At 36.0% G+C, this 26187-nt stretch overlaps 1 protein-coding gene across 4 annotated transcripts in view; it reads left to right on the forward strand.

Annotated features, from left to right (window-relative positions):
- EXOC2 (exocyst complex component 2) overlaps window positions 1–26187 on the forward strand; it is a 279430-nt gene that overhangs the window by 176861 nt on the left and 76382 nt on the right. For all 4 annotated transcript variants that reach the window (XM_049611300.1, XM_049611301.1, XM_049611299.1 and 1 more), the window contains one exon: window positions 24852–24993. In XM_049611300.1, the coding sequence (XP_049467257.1) occupies window positions 24852–24993 (142 nt within the window). The remainder of the gene's footprint in view (window positions 1–24851; window positions 24994–26187) is intronic.

Genomic DNA, 26187 nt, shown 5'->3' on the forward strand with positions numbered 1-26187 from the left:
CCCTCTCCCTCTCCCTTTCCGTGTCCCTGTCTCTCTGTCTCTCTCTCTCTCTCTCTGCCCCCCCTCCACTTGCGTGTGCATCTCTCTCTCCCAAAATAAATAAATAAACATTTTTTAAAAATATATACTGAAAAGTCTAAAAAATTTAATTATCTATAATACCCCAAGATAAACACTGTTGTGTTTTAGTATATCTAGTAATAGTAAGCAGTACTTTATATATAGCATATACCTATATGTGTATATGTAATAAAATATGAAACATTTTTCTGAATTCAGTTTGTATTGAATATATCTTTTTCTGTTGACTATTCTGTTGTGAAGACCTTTATTAAATAGGTAGATGTGAATTTTATGTCTTAACGATAGTTAATGTGGATGTACCATTTTTTTTTTTAAATTGTTTCCTAGTGGGAACCTTAAGGTTATTTTTATTGTTGTGACTGAGAGGTAAAGATAATCTTTGATGACATGTTTTATTACTTTCTCAAAACTGATTCCTAGAAGTGGAATTAGAGCTCCAAAGACCCTTGGTAAATATTACCAGGTTGCTTTTCAGCAGCTGGTTTTATCACATTTTGGTCATCATTGCTGATGCTAATATTTTCATTTGATAGATAAAAATACTCTTTCATGGTATTTTAATTTGCATGCTTTCCCTGTTTGGTAGTTTAACACTTTTTGATATGTTCATTGTTGATATTCTAGTAGAGTTCATTTTAAAGGTACTTACAGGGGCTCCTGGGTGGCTCAGTCTGTTGAGTCTCTGACTTCAGCACAGGTCATGATCTCATGGTTCGTGGGTTCGAGCCCCGCATTGGGCTCTGTGCTGACAGCTCAGAGCCTGGAGCCTGCTTCGATTATGTGTCTGCTTCTGTCTTCCCCTCGCCTGCTCACACACACACACTCTCTCTCTCTCTCTCTCAAAAATAAATAAACATTTTTAAAAAATTAAACAAACAAACAAACATACTTACAAGGTTAAGGAAATACAGTTTTTCAAACCAAATTTGCTGTAAGTCATTAACTCTTGAGACCTTTGAGAACAGACGACCAGAACTATATGGTTAATAAATTTTAGCACATAATTGTGGTAGCTGTAATTACATAATTCCAAAGAATTTTTTTTCTTACATAAAATGCTATTTTAACCTGTTCCAGTCTTTAAAAAGTGAACTTCTAATTTAGAGTTTGTATAGTTGCAGATTTTTGACTGACTTGGGACTGTAGTCATTAAACAAGTTGGGCATTAAATTCTTTTTTTTTTTTTTTTGGCATTAAATTCTTGAATGATGTTTTATTTTATGCACCTAAATCTCTTTCAGAAATTCTGACATGGTGGGTGGGGAGAGGGCAGCTTCTTTTGTTCACATGTCTAGAAAGATCCTTTACATACAGCAATCAGTTTTAAAGATTTTTGTATCACTTGAACCATACATACCATATTTTATATATTTGATAATTTTTTAGCTTAATTGTATATAATTCTCAAGTTTCATTGAAGCCATTTGAATTCAATATATTTTGTGAATGACTATAGTTTTGTGTCCTCATTATATTATCTCTTTATATTTTGTTTCTCTCATTTCTTGTCCTGCTAAGTTTTGTTTAGAGGCTATTTTTATATAATAAGTTAGTTGTAAATTAATAGATTAGAGACAGGAATTATAAGTTGATCAGATGTGTCCCTGTCTACTACATACGAAAGGTGATTTTTGACATTATTTAACTGCCTCAAGTTCTTTTATAAATGGTAAGGGAAAAATGAAACAGACATAAAGAGATAATAGTAATGACACAAGAACCTCGTAATTTATAAAGTAAAATATTGCTTCCCCAATACAGAAAGTAAATCAGAAAAGCTTTTCCAAAGCAAGGAAGGATATTAGATTTCACATAGAAGTAGTTGCTTTGGAGATGAGAGAAAGACTAAGTCTCTTTGGAAAGTTGGCAATAAGTAAGACTGTTGGTCATCAGTTGGATAGGGTGTGGGGTCCTAAATCAAAAACCTTAAACCTAAGCAGGTACAATTCAACAACCTAGACAGTTATCTTTTATCATTCCTGTACTGTTTCTGTTCTCTTGGCTTGTGCTTGTTTCCTCTTCACACTCTGTACCTTTTCCTTAGAGCTCATTTATTCCCACCACTTCATTTATCACTGATGCCCATGAGTCCCAAATGTATATCTTTTTTTTAATTTTATTTTTTAAAATTTACATCCAAATTAGCATATAGCGCAACAGTGATTTCAGGAGTAGATTCCTTAATGCCCCTTAACCATTTAGCCCATCCCCCCTCCCACAACCCCTCCAGTAACCCTCAGTTTGTTTTCCATATTTATGAGTCTCTTCTGTTTTGTCTCCCTCCCTGTTTTCATATTATTTTTGTTTCCCTTCCCTTATGTTCATCTGTTTTGTCTCTTAAAGTCCTCATATGAGTGAAGTCATGATTTTTGTCTTTCTCTGACTGACTAATTTCGCTTAGCATAATACCCTCCAGTTCCATCCATATAGTTGCAAGTAAAATTTCATTCTTTTTGATTGCCGAGTAATACTCCATTGTATATATATACCACATCTTCTTTATCCATTCATCCATCGATGGACATTTGGGCTCTTTCCATACTTTGACTATTGTTGATAGTGCTGCTATAAACATGGGGGTGCATGTGTCCCTTCAAAACAGCACACCTGTATCCCGTAGATAAATGCCTACTAGTGCAATTGCTGGGTCATAGGGTAGTTCTATTTTTAGTTTTTTGAGGAACCTCCATACTGTTTTCCAGAGTGGCTGCACCAGCTTGCATTCCTACCCAATCTATATCTTTAGCTTGCATTTCATTCCTGGGCTGCAGATCTGTTTCCTGTCAGACATCATCACTAAAGTTGCCACTGCGATTTCAGATCAACTTACCCAAACCAAAAACTTATTTCTCTTTCTTCCTCCAGATCAGCTTTTCTTTATGTGTTTTCTGCCTTAGTAGTCATTGAGTCAGCAAGCCAGAGTCTTAGGAATTGTTCTTGACTCAACCATCATCCAAATCTGTCTCTACCTCCCTAATTTGTTCTTCTGTCCACAACCAGCTCTTTTTCATCATCTGATCATTGTGCTGTTGCAGAAACCTACCTTCTAAGTGCTTTGCTTATGCTCTAAATTTCACTCTTTAACTCATTATCTATGGACTTTCTTGAATGGGTTTTCAGAAATACAGATCTGATTATATTGCTCTTCCTCCTTGCCTTATGTTCATCTCCTCATTGACTGAGGAATAAAACATAAACTCCTTAGGCTGCTGTTCATATTGTTTTAATCTGGCCCCTCTTACCTCTTTCTCTCATGCCATTCATCTCCTGTATTCCAGTACCTAAAACCTAGCACAATACCCAATTTCCAAATTGGGAGGGGTGGACAGCAGTTAGTTTCTACTCTGGGAAGTAATTTTCTCTTTGTTAGAGATTTCTAGCCACTCATCTTTCCTTGAGTATTTCATATGATTTTTTTCGGCTCATTCATTCCTTCAGCTAACATTCATTCAACATCAGCTTTTACCAGGTTCTATTTTAAGAATATATACCTATAGCCTGTATTGTTCTGTTGGTCTGGAATGTCTTTTCCTCAACCACAACTAGACAAAATCTTGATCATCCTTCAAAACCTGTCTCAGATACAGGTGTTCCATCCTGTGGAAAGACTACTTACGCATTCTCCCAAACTGCCAAATGGATCAAATCCTCTTCTTTATTCTTATGATGCTTTGTTTGTAACCCTAGAATAACATTTTAACACATTACATTACTATTAGGTTGATGTTGGTGTACTTCCTTACTAGATTTAATTTTTCTCATATATTTTTTATATTACATATTTTATGTGTACAAAAGACTGGATCTTTTGTAGGTGTGAGATATAAGAAAAATAAAATGGGGGCTCCTGGGTGGCTCAGTCAGTTAAACATCCAGCTTCGGCTCAGGTCATGATCTCACGGTTCGTGAGTTCAAGCCCCGCGTCGGGCTCTGTGCTGACAGCTCAGAGCCTGGAGCCTGTTTTGGATTCTGTGTCTCCCTCTCTCTCTCTGACCCTCCCCCATTCACGCTCTGTCTCTGTCTGTCTCAAAAATAAATAAAACGTTAAAAAAAATTTAAAAAAAGAAAAATAAAATGAACAAGTGCATCCATCGCCGAGATGAAAAATGGAACATATTCTCAGGAGCCTTCATGCTTTGCATATATGCATCATCCTGTCTCCCTTATGGACAGTCACTTTTGCATTTTGTGGTTTCTAAACAATACCTTGTTTAATGTTACCTGTTTCTGACTTTTAGATAGCATAAATGGGATTGTATGGTATCTATTTTTCTATGACTTGCTTTTTCTACTCTATTATTTTTGTGATTTATCCATGTTGCTATATGTAGCTTATGCTAATTTGTAAAATAAAGAGTATATCCCTTTTTTCTTCCTCTGAGTTTATGTAACATTGGAATTATTTGTTCTTTGAATATTTACAAGAACTCTGTGGTAAAGCCTTTGTGAGATGGTTTTTAATGACTGGTTCAGTTTCTTCAGTGGTTAAAAAAAACATTCGAATTTTCTGTTTCTTCTTGTTAGTTGTGGTGACCTATGTTGTTTTGTTTTGGATTTTGTCCATTTTGCCTAAATTTCTAAATTTATTGACATAAAACTATTTTATGATTATTTCATCTTATTTCAATTTTAGCTGCACCTAAGACTGTGATCCCTTTTTAGACTTAGTATTTTCAGTCTTTTTACTTTATTAGAGTCTTCTCAAGAACCAAATTTTAGCTTTACTAATCTCTCTTTATGTCCTTGTTTTCTGTCACAGTAACTTGAGCCCTTAGCTTGTTTTATTTATGTAGCTCATTGATTCCAAACTGTTCTACCTTTTAATATAAACATTCCAGACTATCACTTTAGCTGTTTCCCCCATATTAACATAAGATATTTTAGTTGTTCTGTCATATCTTCTAATTTTGAGTCTTTCTTTGACCCACATATATAGAAGCATGGTTTTAAATTTCCAAAAAATTTTGGTGGTGGGGGTGGGGGGAGTAGGCAGCAATTAGTTTCCATAATGGGAAATAGTTTTCTCTTTGTTAGAGATTTCTAACTTAATCATGCTGAGTTCAGAGAATGTCATGTTGTTAACTTTATTGAAACTTGAGTTTTCTTAAATATTCTCCCTTGCTTGAAGAGATTATATCTTTCAGTTTTGAATACCACATTCATATATGTCTATTAGATAAAGTTTGTGAATTATGTTGTTCTGTATTCATTCCTTTTGTGTGTTTGGTCTATAATTTGTCATTTACTTAGAGAGATATATTAAAGTCTTTCTTTAGCTACTTTCTAGATTTTTTTAAAATTTTATCTCTAATAGTTCATAGTTCCACTATTATGTGTCTCTTGATATGTTTTGTTTGTCTTTTTTCCTTTGTCTCTGATACTTTTAATTAGTTCTGGAAATTTGTCAGCTGTTACCTCTTTTAATATTTATTCTTTCCTATTCACTCTTTTCTCTCCTTCAAGATCTCCTATTGGATATATGTTAGACCGTCTCACTCTGTTCTCCATGTCTCTTACATTATTCTTTCATTCCCCCCGCCCCCATCTTTAATTCTCTGTAATGATTAGGAATAATTGCTTCAGCTTTCTCTTCTCATTGACTTTTTCTTCACTTGTATATAATCTTGTTGAAATTTGCTGTCTATTCACATTTTATTTCAGTTGTTTTTCATTTCCAGATATTCTTTGGAAGTTATTAAGTAAAGGAAAATGATTAACTTACTCTAGAATGGTTTGATATCAAACATCAGTGTAGGAGGTAGTAGCAGTAAAGTTATTTCCCATGCCCCTTAGATCATTCTTTGTAGGTGACCAAATAAAACAGTCTATTGTGAAGTAAAAGACTATCCTATTAAGGAGAAGAAGATTGGAGCATTTAAGTGAAGCCTCAACAATGGGATGTAAGACGGTTAACTTGATTATAAAAAAAATTGACAGAAAAATTAGTTTTAGGAATGGTGAAGATAAGTAGTAAGTCACCAGGTTAGAATCACAATGAAATGTGAAGGAAGCAAGGAATGATAGCTCTTCCTGAGTCCTAGAGACATCATCTGTTCTTCTATTTCAGGGTGACAGTATATCCTGTTTTATCTTGGTTCTTTTTTCAAATTTGTTTTCATAGTGCCGCCTCAACTAGAGATTGTTTATTTTTAAAAAGCAGTTATTGGCATTTATTTTGTCCATATTTGACAATTATGGTTCAATAACATAAAGTAATGCCATTTTGCTATTTGTACAGCCATCCATTTGTAAAAAAATTTTAAAGTATATTACTTTGACTGAACCTAGTCATCCAGATTCACTTGGATAGATGTTCTAATTATAGTTTGATAATTTTATTTCTTTAAAGATTGTTCAGTTCAATGTATCCTTTCTGTTGTCTTTGAAATGAAAATAACTTTTTAAAAATTATTTTTTCTTTCTCAGAAACATACTTTTTAAGAAGCATTTTTAGCAAAAAAAGTTTTTATTTTTATTTATTTTTTTATTTTATTACTATTATTGTTATTATTTTATATTTATTGCCAAGTTAGCTAATTTAGTTGCCAAGTAGTGTAGTCTTGGCTTCAGGAGTAGATTCCTATGATTCATCACTAACATACAACACCCAGTGCTTATTGCAACACATGCCCTCCTCAGTGCCCATCACCCATTTTCACCTCCTTCCCACTCCCACCAACCCTCAGTTTGCTCTCTATATTTAAGAGTCTCTTACGGTTTGCCTCCCTCTCTGTTTTTATCTTATTTTTCTTTCCCTTCCCCTATGTTTATCTGTTGTGTTTCTTAAATTCCACATGTGAGTAAAATCATATATTTGTCTTTCTGTGCCTGACTTATTTTGCTTAGCATAATAACCTCCAGTTCCATCCATGTTGTTGCAAATGGCAAGATTTCATTCTTTTTCACAGCCGAGTAGGATTCCATTGTATATATATACCACACCTTCTTTATTCCTTCATCAGTTGATGGACATTTGGGCTCTTTCCATAATTTGACTATTGTCAACAGCCTGCTATAAACATTGGGGTGCAGGTGCCCTTCCGAATCAGCACTCCTGTATCCTTTGGCTAAATACCCAGTAGTGCAATTGCTCGGTCATGGGGTAATTTGATTTTTAATTTTTGGAGGAACCTCCACACTGTTTTCCAGAATGGCTGTACCAGTTTGCATTCCCACCAGCAGTTCAAGAGGGTTCCCCTTTCTCTGCATCATTGCCAACACCTGTTGTTTCCTGAGTTGTTAATTTTAGCCACTCTGAAGATTGTGAGGTGGTATCTCAGTGTGGTTTTAATTTGTATTTCCCTGATGGTGAGCAATGTTGAGCATCTTTTCGTGTGTTTGTTTGTCAGTGGATGTCTTCTTTGTCTTCTTTAATAGACATTAAAGTGTCTATTAATGTTTTGTGCCCATTTCTTCACTGGATTATTTGTTTTCCGGGTGTTAAGTTTAATAAGTTCTTTATAGATTTTGGATATTAACCGTGTATCCGATATGTCATTTGCTAATATCTTCTCCCATTCCATCATTACCTTTTAGTTTTGTTGATTGTTTCCTTTGCTTTGCAGAAGCTTTTTATCTTGATGAGATCCCAATAGTTCATTTTTGCTTTTATTTCCCTTGCCTTTGGAGACATGTCAATTAAGAAGTTGCTCTGACTGAGATCAAAGAGGTTGCTGCCTGTTTTCTCCTGTAGGATTTTGATGGTTTCCTGTCTCACATCTAGGTCTTTCATCCATTTTGAGTTTATTTTTATGTATGGTGTAAGAAAGTGGTCCAGTTTCATTTTTCTGCACGATGCTATCCAGTTCTCCCAGCATCATTTGCTCAAGAGACTGTCTTTTTTCTGTTGAATACTCTTTTCTGCTTTGTCAGAGATTAGTTGGCCATAAAGTTGTGGGTCCATTTCTGGGTTCTCTATTCTATTCCATTGGTCTGTGTGTGTACCATACTGTCTGGATGATTACAGCTTTGTAAACAGGTTAAAGTCTGGGATTGTGATGCCTCCTGCTCTGGTTTTCCTTTTCCAACATTTCTTTGACTATTCGGGGTCTTTTGTGGTTCCATACAAATTTTAGGATTGCTTATTCTAGCTCTGTGAAGAATGCTGGTGCTATTTTGATTGGATTACATTGAATATGTAGATTGCTTTGGGTAGTATTGACATTTAAAAACTTTTTTTTAATGTTTATTTTTGACAGAGAGAGAGACAGAGAGCATGAGCGGGGGAGGGGCAGAGAGAGAGGGAGATGCAGATTCCAAAGCAGGCTCCAGGCTCTGAGCTGTCAGCACACAGCCAGACGCTGGGCTTGAGCTCACAGACTGCAAGGTCATGACCTGAGCCAAAGTCGGATGCTCAACCGACTGAGCCACCCAGGTGCCCCAGTATTGACACTTTAACAATATTTGTTCTTCCAGTCCATGAGCAGGGAATGTTTTTCCATTTCTTTGTGTCTTCAGTTTCTTTCGTAAGCATTCTATAATTTTCAGCATACAGATACTTTACCTCCTTGGTTAGGGTTATTCCTAGGTATTTTATGGTACAGTTGTAAATGTAAATATTGTAAATGTAAATTGTAAATGTAAATATAAATATTTATGGGGTGCAGTTGTAAATGGGATCGATTCCTTGATATTTCTTCTCATTGCTTCCTTATTGGTGTAAAGAAATGTAACCGATTTCTGTACATTGGTCTTGTATCCTGTGACTTTGCTGAATTCATGTATCAGCTCTAGCAGGTTTTTGGTGGAGTCTTTCAGGTTTTCCATGTAGAGTATCGTGTCATCCGTGAAGAGTGGAAGTTTGACTTCTTCTTTGACAATTTGGATGCCTTTTGTTTTATTGTCTGATTGCTGAGACTAGGACTTCCAACACTATGTTGAACATCAGTGGTGAGAGTGGACATCCCTGTCGTGTTCCTGATCTCAAGTTGGGGAAGCTGTCAGTTTTTTTTTCCATTAAGGATGATATTAGCTATGGACCTTTCATATGTGGCTTTTATGTTGTTAAGGTATGTTCCTTCCATCCCTACTTTCTTGAGGGTTTTTATTTAAAAAGGATGCTATATTTTGTGAAATGCTTTTTCTGAATCTATTGACAGGATCATATGGTTCCTATCCTTTCTTATATTAATGTGATGTATCACATTGTTTGATTTGCAACAAATCAAATTCATCCCTGCATCCCAGGAATGAATCCCACTTGATCATGGTGAATAATTCTTTTAATATGCTGTTGAATTCAATTTGCTCGTATCTTGTTGAGAATTTTTGCATCCAGGTTCATCAGGGTTATTGGCCTATAATTCTCCTTTTTAGTGAGGTCTTTACCTGGTTTGGGATCAAGGTGATGCTAGTCTCATAGTATGAGTCTGGAAGTTTTCCTTCCATTTCTATTTTTTGAAACAGTTTGAGGAGAATAGGTATTAACTGTGCTTTAAATGTCTGGTAGAATTCCCCTGGGAAGCCATCTGGCCCAGGACTCTTATTTGTTGTGAGATTTTTGATAACCAATTCAATTTCCTTGCTGGTTATGGGTCTGTTCAAATTTTCTATTTCTTCCCACTTGAGTTTTGTTAGTATGTGATTGTCTAGGAATTTGTTCATTTCCGGTTTGTTGGCATATAATTTTTCACAGTATTATTTGTATTTCTGTGGTGTTGGTTGTGGTCTCTCCTCTTTCATTCATGATTTTATCTATTTGGGTCCTCTCTTCTTTTTGAGAAGTTGGCTAGGGGGTTACCAATTTTGTTTATTCTTTCAAAAAACCAGCTCTTAGATTCATTGATCTGTTTTACTGGTTTTTTTGGATTCTATGTTTATTTCTGCTCTAATCTTTATTATTTCTCTTTTATGATGGCTTTGGTCTTTCTTTGATGCTGCCTTTGTAGCTCCTTTAGCTGTGATTAGGTTATATATTTGTGACCTTTCTTGCTTCTTGAGATAGGCCTGAATTTCAATATATTTTCCTCTTAGTACTGCCTTTGCTGCATCCCAAAGAGTTTGGACTGTTGTGTTTTCATTTTCATTTGCTTCCATATAGTTTTTAATTTCTTCTTTAATTTCCTGGTTGATCCATTTATTCTTTACTAGCATGTTCTTTAACCTCCATGTATTTTGGGGCTGTCTAAATTTTTTGTGGTTGATTTCAAGTTTCATAGAGTTATGATCTGAAAATATGCATGTATTATCTCAATTCTTTTATACTTGTTGAGGGCTGTTTTGTGACCTAGTATGTGATCTGTTTTGGAGAATGTTCCATGTGTACTCGAGAATGTGTAGTTTGATGCTTTGGGGTGAAAAGTTCTGAATATATTTGTTAAGTCCATCTTGTTCAATGTGCCATTCAAAGCCATTGTTTCCTTGTTGATTTTCTGCCTAGATGTTCTCTCTTGGAAGTGGACTATTAAAGTCCCCTACAATCACGGTATTGTTATCTATACATTTATTTATGCCTGTGATTAATTGATTTATATATTTGGGTGTTTCCACATCGGGGGCATAAATATTTACAATTGTTAGCTCTTCTTGAAGGATAGACCCCTTAATTTTGATAAAATGCCCTTCGTCTCTTGTTACAGGCTTTGTTTCAAAATCTAGTTTGTCTGATATCACTATGGCTACTCTGGCTTTCTTTTGACATTCAGTGACATGATAGATGGTTCTCCATCCCCTCACTTTCAATCTTCAGGTGTCTTTATGGCTAAAATGAGTGTCTTGCAGGCAGCACATAGATGGATCTTGTTTTTTATCCATTCTGATACCCTATGTCTTTTGATTGGGGCATTTAGTCCATTTACATTCAGAGTGATTATTGAAAGATACGGATTTAGTTTCATTGTGTTATCTGTAGATTTCCTGTTTGTGGTGATGTCTCTTGTCCTTTGTAGTCTTTGCTGCTTTCCACTCACAAAGTCCCCCTTAGGATCTCCTGCAGGGCTTGTTAAGTGGTCATGAACTCCTTTAGCTTTGGTTTGTCTAGGAAAGCCTGTATCTCTCCTTCTATTCTGAAAGACAGCCGTGCTGGATAAAGGATTCTTGGCTGCATCTTTTTCCTATTTAGCACATTGATGATTTCCTACCGTTCCCTTTTGACCTGCCCAGTTTCAGTAGACAGGTCTGCTACTGCCCTTATGTGTCTACTCTTGTAGGTTAAGGCCTGTTTGTCCCTAGCTGCTTTCAGAATTCTCTCTTTATCTTTTATTTTGTTAGTTTCATTATACTATGTCATGGTGTTGACCTGTTTCTGTTGATCTTGAAGAGAATTGTTTGTGCCTCTTGGACTTGGATGCCTGTGTCCTTCCCCAGATAAGGGAAGTTCTTAGCTATAATTTGTTCAAATAAACCTTCTGCTCCCTTCTCTCTCTTCTTCTTCTTCTGGAACTCCTATGATGTGGATATTGTTTTGTTTCATGGAATCACTTAGTTCTCTTAAGTCTCTCCTGGTGATTTAGTAATATCATTTCCCTCTTTTTTTCAGCTTCATCATTTTCTACAATTTCATCTTCTATTTCACCTATTCTCTTCTCTGATTCTTCCATCCTCACTGTGACTGTATCTAGTTCATTTTCCATCTCATTTATAGCATTTCTTAATTGATCATTACTATTTCTTAGGTCTTTTATCTCTACAGCAATAGATTGTCTGCTGTCTTTTATGACTGTTACCCTAAATTCTTATTCAGATATATTGTTTATATCTCTTTTGAGCAATTCTCTGCCTGTCATTTCTTCTTGAATTTTCTTTTGAGAATTCTTCCATTTTGTGATTTTGGCTAGGTTTCTGTCTTTTACTTGTTTTAGTAGATTGTTAATGTGTCCTGTGCCTGCTAGTACTACTATATTAAAAAGGAGTCGTACAGTGACCAGGGCCTGGAACTTCAAGAAGTGTTTTTGGAGTGTGTTCTGGGTACTCTGTTGTTGTGTATTTGGCTGCTCTTTCCCAATGGTCAGTCCTCTGCAAAGCTTCTCCTTGCTCATAGTGGTGGATTGTTTGGACCTTTCACTAGGTGTACTTTGAGTTGTTCATTGAAATAACCCTGGAAAAAAAGGAAAGCAGGGGTGGAACCTGATCCCATACAAAGAGAAAAATGCAAGGAGTGAAAAAAAAAAAAAAAAAGACCAAGCAGAGAATCAAAGAAGCTATAAGCTTAATCCAGAGACAGAGAAAGGAAAATAAAGGAGAGGAGTTACAGGAAAGGTGTAAAAAGAATAAAGTAAAATTGCCTGATTAAACAAATAGAACAGATAAATAAATAAATAAATAAATAAATAAATGTATGTGTGTATGTATGTATATATGTGTGTGTATATATATATATATACACACACATACACACATATATACAGAATTGACCAAAACTCAAATCAGAAACTATGAGCCTGATTCCAAAGGAGAACAAGAAGAGGGTAGAAAGAAAAAGAAAAGAGAAGCAAAAAAAAGCAAAGGGGGTGGGGGAAAGAAACCAGGCTAACATAGAAAACCACAGGACAGTTGTCTGTTGGTGCCTGGGACCAGTGGCTGTGCTGGTCTGGAGGACAGACTGTCTGGTTTGCTGAGTACCAGTCTCCCTCCAGTAGATAAGCAGTTGTCAGGCATGGAGGGGCAGTGTTTGGTGTAAGCAGGTCCCACCTCCACTGGGGGTCCCTGAAGCCCCACCATCTTTGTGATGGGGAGAGAAATGGCAACACCCCAGTCTCTCCTCCACAGACCAGGTATCTCGAAGCATGCTGTTCAAGCAGCCCTCAGAGGGTAGCAGTCAGCCCATGCCTCCTAAACATTTGGCTGGGATGCAAAACCTGATGTCTTAAGGAACCCTGCAGGTGGATTCTGTTCTGGTGTAGCGCCACTTAACTCAGCCGATAAAGGGCCTTTGACTGGGGCCTGCAGGGTCTTTCATCCTTGGGGAGGCTATAAAGCCACTTCCCACAGTACTGGAGGAAAGGGACTGGTGTCTCCCAGTGCTCACCTGAGATTGCTACTGTACCCCGGGGTGGCTCTCCTCTCCCCAGATATGCATACACAGCCGATGAAAGTGGGCACTTTTGAAAACTCCAGTGTTCAGTTCCTGAATCTATTTGCAAAATAGAAACTGGCACTCTCTGTATTTCTCCTTCTCCAGTCCATGATCCAGAGAGGTTTTTCTCTTGTATGAGCAATATACCGTAATTCCACAACCTTTCTCTCCTTTTTGTCTTTCCACAGAAAGGTTTCCCTCCCCTGTATGCCTACACTGCCATTTTATCTCCCTCAATTCACATACATGCACCTCTGTCCTGCCACACTGTTTTCCTTCACCTGTGGAGATTTTTCTATCACCCTGCAGATTGATTTTCTGGGTGTTCCAAGTGACCTGATCTCAATACAGCTGCGTTTGAGGGGCAAGGGAAATCCCAGTCCCCCTACTTCTCCACCATCTTAATCAGCAAAAAGTTTTTAAAATAGTAAATTAGAAAATTTAAATTGGAAACATTAAAATTAATGATTTTTTAAAACTATTTTGAGTAAGTTGAAGACAACCATATAGAAATTGAGGAAATGAGAGACATGCTTCGGTGTTTGTTTTCCAGCACCTGTCTGATGTGCACACAGCACAGGTCAGGCTGTGTGCTCTAAGAATATCTTTTGATGTGCATATTGCTGCTTAAGAGGATGTAATGGTAGATTGTCCCAAGTATTATTTGCCCCTGCATCAGAAATGCTACCTTCCTGGTGTATTCTATATTTCTATAAGTTATTACCAACTCTTTGAAGTACTTTAAAAGGTGCTCCCCAGTTCTAATTTGTTAAGAATTTAGTGAGTACATCTATTTCTGGTTGCATAATTACTGAATTAGTACCTTTTTTTTTTTCTTAAGAAAGCTTTTCGCAGTGCCCTTAGAAGTGCCCCATAAGTACTCCCTCTCTGCCTTAATAGCCATATTCTTTTAATGTTTTATCAAAGTTTTCTTGCCTTTCTTCCCTATTAGACTGTGATTTCTGTAATATAATTTTTTTTCATTTAACTTTCATTCATCACTATTAGATAGTGCCTAAATTATGGGAAGACCTTATCCTTGCAAAGTAGGGTCAAGAAAACTTAGTTAACATCTTTGTTCATCAGCTGGTGTGAACAGGGCTTAAGTGAAAATTGAGCATGTTGAAATTAATTTAATAATAATAATAATAATAGCTGAGAACATTTATGATGTACTTTAAATGTGCTACATAAGTTTCATACATTATCTTTTTCAATTTCCACAAAATTTATTTGGTACTCTTGACCTCAGTTCTGCTTTGTTAGACGTTAATATTGGCACTCCACTTTCTCTTTGTTTCATTATCTATCTGCCCTTTCATTTATTTTGAACCATTAAAAAAATTGAAGTATAGATTATATGTAGTAAAACACACAAAATTAAAATTAAGTGTGCATTGATAGGTAACTTGTTTATACCTTGTGTGTGTGTACACACACACACACGTAGATAGATAGATAGATAGATAGATAGATAGATTTTCCTCATGCCCCATTCCAGTCAGTAGGCACCTTCTCACCACTGTTTTGATTTCTGTTAGCATATATTAGTTTTGCCTGTTCTTTAACTTCATGTAAAATGGAACCAGTTACTAATCTTTTATGTCTAGCTGCTTTGCTCCAGCTTAATAATTTTTTAGATCCATCCAAATTGTTGCATGTATAAGTAATTTATTTTCTTTTCTTGCTAAGTTTGGATAACTCAGTTTTGTTTAATCATTCTCATTGTAACAGACAGTATTTCCAGTTTGAGGATTTTATGAATAAACTTGCTATGAACATTGCTGTGAAAGTCTTTTGTGGACATTTGTACTCTTTCATCTTGGATATAAACCTAGAAGTGGAATTGCTGGTCATGGGTTGAAATTCTGAATAGTTTTCCAGAGTGGGTGTGTCATTTCATTGCTCATTTTATAGCTGTGTATGAGTATTCCTTTTGCTCCATGTTGTTCTTACAAACACTTAATATTATTTTTATCATTCTTTTTTTAATTTTAGCTAATTCTGTTGCTTTCTCTGATAAATAATATTATTAAGCACTTATTCTTATACATTTAGGTATTCTTATTCAGATACCTTCTTTTTGGAAGTGCTTCTTCAAATCATTTGCCTATAGTTTAATTGGATTGTTCACCTTTCTATGAGTGATTTTTAGAAATCTGCATGTAAATTCTTTGTCAGATATATATTTTTTTTTCTATGGCTTGCTGTTTTGTTTTCACAATGCTATCTTCTGAGTAGAAATTTTTAGTTTTGATGAGGTCCAATTTATCATTTAGAACCCTGTCAAAATCTTTACCTACTCAAGTGTACTGAATATTTTTTCCCAGAAGCTTTGTAGTTTTAACTGTTATATTCAGGTGTGTGATCTATTCTGTTTCTTAATTTAATTTAATTTTAGAGAGCAAGAGAGGGAACCTGTGAGCAGAGGAGACAGGCAAAGAGAGAGAGAATCTTAAGCAAGCTCCATGCTCAGTGTGGAGCCTGATGCAGGCCTCTATCCCACAACCCTGGGATCGTGACCTCAGCTGAAATCAAGAGTCAGAAGCTCAACCGACTGAGCCACCCAGACGCCCCTGATCTATTTTTTATTATTACATGGTGTTAATATTATGTTATTATTTTATAGATATATATTAGAGTATTTCTTGAAAAAAAAAAACAGTTTTCTTTCCTGATATTTTTTACTATAGTGCATGGACTAGGATCTCTAGTACAATTTTGAATTAAATGGTGAGAAGGGACACTTATTAAGTCCATTTTTGTCATCTATTGAGATAATTCCACTTCTTTATAACTTATTTGTAGATTGTAGTTGTAGTTGTCATACTTACTAACATAACACTATAATAACCCTTTAAAGAACCCACTTTTCGCATTTTTTCCTCTAATAATAATCTTAAAAAAAATTTAATAGATATCTCTTCTTAATTTTTCCTTGTACTTTCTATGAATTTCATTTTCTTTTTCTTGCTGTTTGAGGGAGAAGATTAAAGCATTTATTTTAACCTTCTCTTCCTATGAAACTTTTTTTTCTAATTAATGCATTTTTAGTTATAAAACCCACTGCTATATCTCTGTCACATAGATTTTGATATGTTGTATTTTCATTGTCATTCTAGATTGTTATTAGTATTTCCTTTTTGGATGCCTCCTCTCTTTCAGGTATTAGCATTTGTATTTCACATGTCTGGAATATCTCTAATCATCTTGTAGGTTTATGTTTCTAACTATTAGAAAAAGAGAGATGAGGGAGGCTAGAAGGGAACTCAAAGTTCATTGCCTGTCACTGTTATCCTCAATTGTTCATCCTTCTTAGTCTGATATATTTACTATTGTTAGGTGTCAACCCTTTCTCAAGTGTATGGTGATATATATTCTTTGAATCTTTGCATGGCCAGAAACCTGTTTCTTAGACTCTGTTAAATGAATGACATCTTGGCTTAATATAGTATTCCATTCCTGTGGATATTATTCCAATGACTTTAAGTTCTAGTGTTGCATCTGAGAAATCTCATGTCAAACTGATTATTCTTTTTAAGTAATTTATTTTTTTGAGCTGGAAGCTTAAAAATTTTCTCTCTCTTTTTTAAATATTTAGAAATTAGGCACTTAAACATTTTTTGCAGTATCTCATATGTCTAGCCTGGAACCCAGCAAGCCTATTCAAATTGCAAAGTCAGTCTGTAGATCTCGATATTTTATTCTATTTGTTTTTTTTTTATTTAAATTTTAATTATTTAAGATACAGAGCAATATTGGTTTCAGGAGTAGGATTCAGTGATTCATCACTTACATACAACACCCAGTGTTCATCACAACAAGTGCCTTCCTTAATACCCATCTAGCCCGTCTCCCACAATTATCCCTCCATCAACCCAGTTTGTTGTCTATCATTAACAGTCTCTTGTGCTTTGTTTCATTTCTTCTCTTTTTTTCCCCTCTTCCCATAGATTCACCTGTTTTATTTCCTAAATTCCACATATGAGTGAAATCATATAGTATTTGTCTTTTTTCTGATTGACCTATTTTGCTTAGCCTAATACATTCTAGCTCCATCCACATCATTGCAAATGGCAAGATTTCATTCTTTTTGATGTCCGAGTAATATTTCATTTTTTGTATATACCACAGATGTGGTATATTTATCCATTCATCAGTTGATGGACATATGGGCTCTCTCTGTAGGTTAGCTATTGTTGATAATGCTGCTGTAAACATTGGCATGTATATACCCCTTTGAATCTATATTTTTGAATCATTTGGATAAATACTAATAGTGCAATTGCTTGATTGTAGGGTAGTTCTATTTTTTAGTTTTTTTAATGACCTCCATACTGTTCTCCAGAGTGGCTGCACCATTTTGCATTCCCACCAACAATGTAAGAGGGTTCCCCTTTCTCCACATCCTCACCAACACCCATTGTTTCTTGTGTTGTTAATTTTAAGCCATTCCAACAGGTGTAAGGTGGTATGTCATTGTGGTTTTGAGATTTCCCTGATGATGAGTGATGTTGAGCATTTTTATGTGTCTGTTAGCCATCTGGATGTCTTCTTTGAAAAGTGTCTCTTCATGTCCTCTGCCCATTTCTTAACTGGGTTATTTGGTTTTTGGGTGTTGAGTTTGATAAGTTCTTTATAGATTTTGGGTACTAACCCTTTATCTGATATGTCATTTGCAAATATCTTCTCCCATTCCATTGGTTGCCTTTTAGTTTTCTTGTTTATTTCCTTCACTGTGCAGAAGCTTTTTATTTTGATGAAGTCCCAGTAGTTAATTTTTGCTTTGGTTTTCCTTCTCTCAGGAAACATATCTAGTAAGAAGTTGCTACAGCCAATGTCACAGATGTTACTGTCTGTAACCTCTAGGGTTTTGATGGTTTCTTGTCTCACATTTAGGACTTTCATCCATTTTGAATTTATTTTTGAGCATGGTGTAAGAAAGTGGTCCAGTTTCATTCTTCTGCATCATCCTGTTTTTCCAGCACCATTTGTTGAAGAGACTTTTTTCCTTTGGTTATTCTTTCCTGCTTTGTCAAAGATGAGTTGACCATAAAGTTGTGAGTCCATTCTGGGTTTTCTGTTTTGTTCCATTGATCTGTGTGTCTATTTTTATGCCAGTACCATACTGTCTTAATGATTACAGCATTGTAATATAGCTTGAAATCTGGAATTGGATGCCTCCAGTTTTGTTTTTCTTTTTCAGTATTCCTTTGGCTATTCAGGGTGATTTGTGGTTCCATGCAAATTTTAGGATTGTTTGATCTGGCTCTGCAAAGAATGCTAGTGGTATTTTGATAGGGATTACATCAAATGTGTAGATTGCTTTGGCTAGTATATTCATTTCAACAGTGTTTGTTCTTCTAATTCATGAGTGTGGAATGCTTTTCCATTTTTTTTGTGTCCCCTTCAATTTCTTTCGTAAGTCTTCTATAATTTTCAGAGTACAGATCTTTTACCTCTTTAGGTTTATTCCTAGATATCTTATTGGTTTTGGTGCAACTGGAAATGGGATTGATTCCTTGATTTCTTTTTCTGCTGTTTTGTTATTGGTGTATAGAAATGCAACAGATTTCTGTACGTTGATTTCATATCCTATGACTTTGCTGAATTCATGTGTTAGGTCGACCTAACAATTGTTTGGTGGAGTCTTTCAGGTTTTCTGCATATACTATTACGTCATCTGTAAATAGTGAAAGTTTGACTTCTTCCTTGCAGATTTGGATGCCTTTTATTTCTTTTTGTTGTCTGATTACTGAGGCTAAGACTTCTATTATTATGTTATATACTAATTGTGACAGTGGACATCCTTGTCTTTTTCCTCACCTAAGGGTGAAGGCTCTCAGTTTTTCCCCATTTAGGATGATATTAACTGTGGGTCTTTCATACATGGCCTTTATAATGTTAATGTATGTTCCTTCTATCCCCACTTTCTTGAGGGTTTTTATTGAGAAAGGATGCTGTATTTTGTCAAATGCTTTTTCTGCATCTATTGACAGGATCATATGGTTCTTATCCTTTCTTTTATTAATGTGATGTATCATGTTGATTGATTTGTGAATGTTGAACCAGCCCTGCAGCCCAGGAATGAATCCCACTTGATCATGGTGAATAATTCTTTTAATGTACTGTTGAATTCGATTTGCTAGTATCTTGTTGAGACTTTCTGCATCCATCATCAGGGATATTGACCTAAATTCTCCTTTTAAGTGGGGTCTTTGATTTTGGAATCAAGGTTATTCTGACTTTGTAAGAATGAGTTTGGAAGTTTTCCTTCTATTTTGGGGGGATAGTTTGAGAAGGATTGATGTTAACTCTTCTTTAAATGTCTGATAGAATTCCCCTGGGAAGTCATCTGGCTCAGGATTCTTGTTTGTTGGGAGATTTTTGATAACTGATTCAATTTCTTTGCTGGTTATGGGTCTGTCCAAATTTTCTATTTATTCCTGTTTCAGTTGTAATTTGTATGTTTCTAGGAATTTGTCCATTTCTTCCAGATTGCCCAATTTGTTGGCATATAATGTTTCATGGTATTCTCTTACAACTGTTTTTATTTCTGTGATGTTCATTGTGATCTCTCCTCTTTCATCCATGCTTTTATCTTTTGGGTCCTTTCTCTTTTCTTTTTGATACGTCTGACTAGGGGGTTTAACAATTTTGTTAATTCTTTAAAAAACCATCTCTTAGTTTTGTTGATCTGTTATACTGTTTTTTTGTTTGTTTCTGTATCATTTATTTCTGCTCTAATCTTTATTCCCCGCCTTCTGCTGACTTTAGGTTTTATTTGCTGTTTCTTTTCTAGCTTCTTTAGGTGTAAGTTTAGATCATGTATTTGTGACCTTTCTTGCTTCTAGAGATAGGCCTGAATTGCAATATACTTTCCTCTTAGCCTTTGCTGCATCCCAAAGGTTTTGGACTGTCATGTTTTCATTTGCATTTGCTTCCATGTTTTTTTTTTAAATTTCTTCTTTAATTTTCTGGTTAATCCATTCATTCTTTAGTAGGTTGTTCTTTAACCTCCATGTATGTGAGGGCTTTCCAAATTTTTTCTTGTGGTTTACACCAAATTTCATAGCATTGTGATCTGAAAATATGCATACTATGATCTCAGTCTTTTTGCACTTGTTGAGGACTGATTTATGACCCTGTGTGTAATCTATTCCAGAGAATTTCCCATGCACACTCAAAAAGGATGTGTATTCTGCTTTAGGATGAAAGTTCTGTATATATCTGTTAAGTCTATTGGGTCCAGTGTGTTGCTCAAATCCATTGGTTCCTTGTTGATTTTCTGCTCAGATAATCTGCCCATTGCTATAATTTGGGTGTTAAAGTCCCCTATTATTGTTGTTTTATTATCAGTGAGTTTCTTTATGTTTGTTATTAGTTGATTTATGTATTTTAGTTCTTCCATGTTAGGGACATAAAGTCTTGCACTTGTTAGGTTTTCCTGATGCATAAACCCCTTAATTATGATATAATGTTCTTCTTCATCTCTTGTTACAGTGTTTGTTTTAAAATCTGGTTTGTCTGATGTAAGTATGGGTACTACTGCTTTCTTTTGATGTCCATTAGCATGATAGATGTTTTTCCATCCCTTCTCTTTCAATCTGAAGGTGTCTTTAGGTCTAAAATGAGTCTCTCGTAGGCAATACATAGATGGCTCCTGTTTTTTGTATCCATTCTGTTACCCTATGTAAATGTAGTCCATTTACATTCATAGTGATTATTGAAAGATTGAATTTAGTGCCATTGTATTGCCTGTATAGTTGATGTTTCTGGTGATCCTCTCTGGACCTTTCTAATATTTGTTGCTTTTGGTCTTTCATTTTTTTCTCCACTCAAAGAGTCCCCCTTAAAACTTCTTGCAGGGCTAGTTTAGTGGTCACAAATTCCTTGAGTGTTTGTCTGGGAAATTCTTTATCTCTCTTTCTATTCTGAATGACAGCCTTGCTAGATTAAGAATTCTTCACTGTATATTTTTCCAATTCAGCACACTGAATATATCCTGCCACTTCTCTCTGGCCTGCCAAGTTTCTGTGGACAGTTCTGCTACAACCTGATCTTTCTTCCTTTGTAGGTTAAGGACTTTTTTTCCCTTGTTGCTTTCATGATGCTTTCTTTCTCTCTGTGTTTTGTGAATTTGACTATGATATGCCTTGATGATGACTGGCTTTTGTTGAATTTTTTTTTTAATGTTTGTTTATTTACTTTTGAGAGAGAGAGAGCACAAGTGGAGGAAGGGCAGAGAGAGAGAGGGAGACAGAGAATCCAAAGCAGGCTCTAAGCTCTCAGTGCAGAGCCTGATGTGGGGCTTGAGACCATGAATTGTGAGATCATGACCTGAGCCGAAGTCAGATGCTTAATCAACTGAACCACCCAGGTGCCCCAACTTTTGTTGAACTTAAGGGAGGTCTCTGTGTTTCTTGGAGTTTGATGTCTTGGTCCTTCCCCAAATTAGGGAAGTTTTCAGCTATAATATGCTCACATAAACCTTGTGCTCCTTTTTCTCTCTCTTCATCTTCTGAGACTCCTATGATATGAATGTTATTAGGTTTTAATAAATCATTGAGTTCCTAAGTCTGCCTTTGTGATCCCTGACTTTTGTTTCCCTCCTCTTTTCAGCTTCATTATTTTCCATAATTTTGTGTTCTGTATCACTGATTTGCTCCTCTGCCTTGTCTATTCTCGTTTTTATGGCCTCCTTTTGGGTTTACATCTGTCTCAGTGATAGCATTTTTAATTTTGGCCTGACTAGATTTTAGTTCTTATATCTCTGCAGAAAGGGATTCTCTGGGGTCTTATATGCTTTTTTCAAGCCCAGCTAGTATCCTTACAATCGTGTTTTTATTTTTTATTTGTTTTGACAGAGAGTGAGTAAGTGCTAGTGGGGGGCAGGGGCAAAAGGAGAGAATCCCAAAGAGGCTCCGCACCACCAGCACATAGCCTGACCCAAGGCTTAAACTCACAAACCATGAGATCATGACCTGATCTGAAACCAAGAATCAGACACTTAACTCATTGAGCCACCCAGGTGCCCCATAAATCATGATTTTAAATTTTAGTTTAGACATCTTACTTATATCTGCATTGATAAGATTCCTGGCTGTCATTTGTTCTGTTCTTTTATTTGAGATGAACTCCTCTGTCTTGTCATTTTGGAGGAAGAAAAAATGATGATGATGATGATGATGATGATGATAGTAACAATAATAATAATAAATAGAATGAAATAAAAAATTAAACATCTTTAAAAAATCAATTAAAGGAAGCTAGATCCTAGGTGTGTTTTGGTCTGCTTGTTAAGAGAAGCTTGATAGAATATAGGTATAAGAAAAAAGCAGAAAACGGGGCACCTGGGAGGCTCAGTCTGTTAAGCATCCTCCTTTAGCTCAGATCATGATCTCACAGCTTGTGAGTTCAAGCCCTGTATCGGGCTCCCTCCCGACAGCTCAGAGCCTGGAGCCTGCTTCCAGTGGATTTTGATGTCTCCCTCTCTTTCTGCTCCTCTCCTACTTGCACTCTGTCTTTCTTTTTCAAAAATAAATAAACATTAAAATAAAATGTTTAAAAGAATAAAGAAGAAAATACATTAAAATTAAAAAAAAACTAAAAGTTGAAATAGATATATAAAATAAAATTTAAAAAATTTGCTCTTTCTGTATCAAAGAAACAAAAGAAAACAACACCAACAAAAAAAACAGAAGCAAAATTCAAACAAACAAAAAGGAACCCAAGTGAATCTAGATTCAGTATCTCCTAGTGCTGAAATTTTGCAGCACTCTATGTACAGTAGACTGAGCACATGGAAGGGATTTGTGCTGGTCCTCTTGGGGAGGATACTGCCACTTTGTTTCTCAGGTCAGCTTGCTACAGTGGAGCTGTACCTGGAGTGGGCAGTGTGGCTTTGGTGTAATGGCTCCATTCTCTGTTTGGTGGTGCTGTTTAGCTCACTGGAGTCTGTCCCTGTTGGGCTAATGGTGAAACTGGCTCTGCCAGCTCTCAAATCTCCAGAGGAGGAAGTTCTTAGTATTCTCACTGAAAGAGGATTACCTCTCCTGTGTTCCCTGCTTCTGTCAGCTCCCCACCTACCCCAGAGTTGTTCACCTACCAGTTGGTGCCTCCTTCCACAGTTTTACCTCAGGCTTGGCTGCTTCAAAACCCTGCACTTAAAAAAACCCTGAGGTTCGGACTCAAAATGATCCTCTCGGGGAGGGTCTCCCCGCGCTGAGACCAGGAAATGATCATGCATCTGTGCAGCAGCAGCAGCTCAGACTTTAGGGTAAATTGCAATACACAGCTGGTGTGAGGGTTTGCTGCCCTCAGCCAGCATCTTTGTTCTTATATGGGTGAACATAGAAGCTTGATGGGATGGTGCCTGCCCAGTCTTTTGCCTCACAGAGGCCTTATCGCCACTACCAAATGCACTCTAAGCAGGGGAAGTGCTTCTCCCTATGCCACCCAGGGGATCTCAGACTGTACTGTCTGCTCCTAGGCCTCTGCCCTGCTTTCTTAGTGGAGCACTGCCAGGCACTGACCTCTGAAACTTCAGACTCTGTGCTCCACTGTGTATAAAAAACTTGTATTGAAACCTCTCCGTTTTTCTCTGCCATTGATATTGGGGAACAATTTTCTCGTGCAGTCCCCTGTGCATGTATTCACTCTTTCTCTCTAGCTGCATTCATGGGGAGTACTTTCTTGAGCAAAGATGACACACTGCACTCTCCCCGTCTTTCTTTGTTCCTCTCCCTCCCCTCTGCATCACTGCAGCTCTTCTCTCCCCCAGTTCACCTCTCCACACCACGTGCCAGCCCTGTTTTGTTCCACAAATTAGGCAGATTGTTCTATTAATCCTCAGATCGATTTCCTAGGTGTTCAAAATGGTTTGTTGTTCTAGCTGTGTTCGAGGGCCAAGACAAGCCCAGGACCCTCTTATTATTCTGCCTTCTTAACTCCTCCCCACTATTGCTTGTTTATTATCTCTTCTGTGACTGCTCATATTATCCTATTTGAATTTCTGTTTCTTTGCATATAAGAGTTCCTGGATCTAAGTCTCTTCTTTCATAATTTCCACCCCTTTACATTTTACTCAGTGCTTTGAAGTACTTATTACACTCAATTTCAGTCTCAGTAGTGACCATTGGTTGCTCCAATTAATGTACTCAATTGTTAGCTTTTTTGAAATCATGTGTATTATCTCCGTAAAGTCTTATGTTGTATTGTACATTAATCTCCTTAAGTGTTTTCATTATTTTTCTAAGTTCAAGTTGTTGCTTGTCTTTTCTACATCTGAATTTTACTTCTTCACAGATATTCCTGTTTATAGCTGCTAGAGTATGTGGTATAGAAGCAGACAGATCACCAGTAGTCCACGGCAGAGGCCCCGGGGCCCACAGATTCTTTACTCTCAAATTTAGGACTCTACCTACCTACTCTGCAACGTCTTGGCCTCTTGAGTGCCAGTGAGACCAGGCACAGACTTGTAGGACTGAGGCTACCTTCCTTACCCTGTTCTATTCCCACTACCAGCAGGAACTTGCAGTTCATGTAGGCTGAACTTTCTGTGTATAGTCCATATGTGGTAATTAGTTCTTGTTAAATACCTGTGGTCTTTGTTACTGAAAATAAACAAAAGTCGTGATTTTTCTAGGAAAAATTACAAGTATTTTTAAAATATACTGAAGTATTTATATTATTTTACTTTTTCCTTCATGCTCAAATAGACAACTCACAGTTTTTCTTTATTATGTGTTTATAGGTTAGCATGGCCTCATTGAAAGAATTAGATCAAAGACTCTTTGAAAATTACATTGAGTTGAAAGCAGATCCTATTGTTGGCTCCTTAGAACCTGGAATTTATGCAGGCTATTTTGATTGGAAAGACTGCCTGCCACCAACAGGTAAATGGTTTCAATTTACTGAAGTTCTCTAAAAGTAGTCCAGTACATCTAGAGTAATAAATATGGATACGATATTATCAATCAGTATATTCTTTTTTTTTTAAGTTTATTTATTTTGAGAGAGAGCACAATTGCCGAGGAGGGGCTGAGATAGAGGGAGAAGGAGAGAATCCCAAGCAGGCTCCATAATGACAGTTCAGAGCCTGATGCAGGGCCCAGACCCACAAACTGTGAGATCATGACCTGAGCCAAAATCAAGAGTCAGTCACTTAGCCAACTTAGTCACCCAGGTACCCCTCAATTAGCATATTCTTAAAATGCTTTTCTTTTATTCACATGTTTTCTCATATTTACTCAGGGATTAGTTTGATTTTAACGTTTTACTAGCTTAAACCCATTTTTGATAGTTTGGATATTAGTGTACTTTATATTATTAATATTTAAGACTTAAAATTATTCTTAAATTCCAGAAAGTAATTAGTTACACCTTATAGTATTCAATCATTTTAGTAACATGTACCTTTTTCCCGCAATGTGGCTTCATTGCATAGATATACTATGAGTGACAGTTATATGATAACCTTGTGACTATCATCCAAAAATTTAAGAAATCTGGTCACTTCTATATATGACCTAATTATTAATGCTGAAAAGGTGAAAGATAGAGGAAAAATGTGTAAGAGTATGATCATTATAGTAATTTAACAAAGAAAATTGGGCCAGAGAAGGATGATTGACAGTTCCAGTATTATTTCTGTGACATCAAATGAAGTCATTTAAATCACTTCATGATACATATTTTAAAAATAACTATTGCTTGCTGAATCAAACTTCTTGATGCGTCAAATGTTTATGATTATGTGTGGATTATGTGTAGTATGAAATAATGTGAAATACGTAAAACCAGGCTCCCTATTAACCTTTTTTATAAGAGTCTTACATAGAAATGGTCATGTTGATATTAGGCATAGATTCTGTTTAGATGTATATATGTAGATATAGCAGTGAATTGTTAATAGGCTTGAGTTAATTTTCATTCTTTTACCTAATTGTTTAAACCCTTTTTTTTAATTGTGTAGTGCATTTCTTAGATGGTGATTAAATTGTTTAATCTTTAAATAACTTTGGATTTTTATTGTGTGGTGTTAATATTAGGTGATAACATAATTTTGATGCTAGAAGTCAAAACTAAAA

Source organism: Panthera uncia, assembly GCF_023721935.1.
Source record: "Panthera uncia isolate 11264 chromosome B2 unlocalized genomic scaffold, Puncia_PCG_1.0 HiC_scaffold_25, whole genome shotgun sequence".
NCBI classification, from domain to species: Eukaryota; Metazoa; Chordata; class Mammalia; order Carnivora; family Felidae; genus Panthera; species Panthera uncia.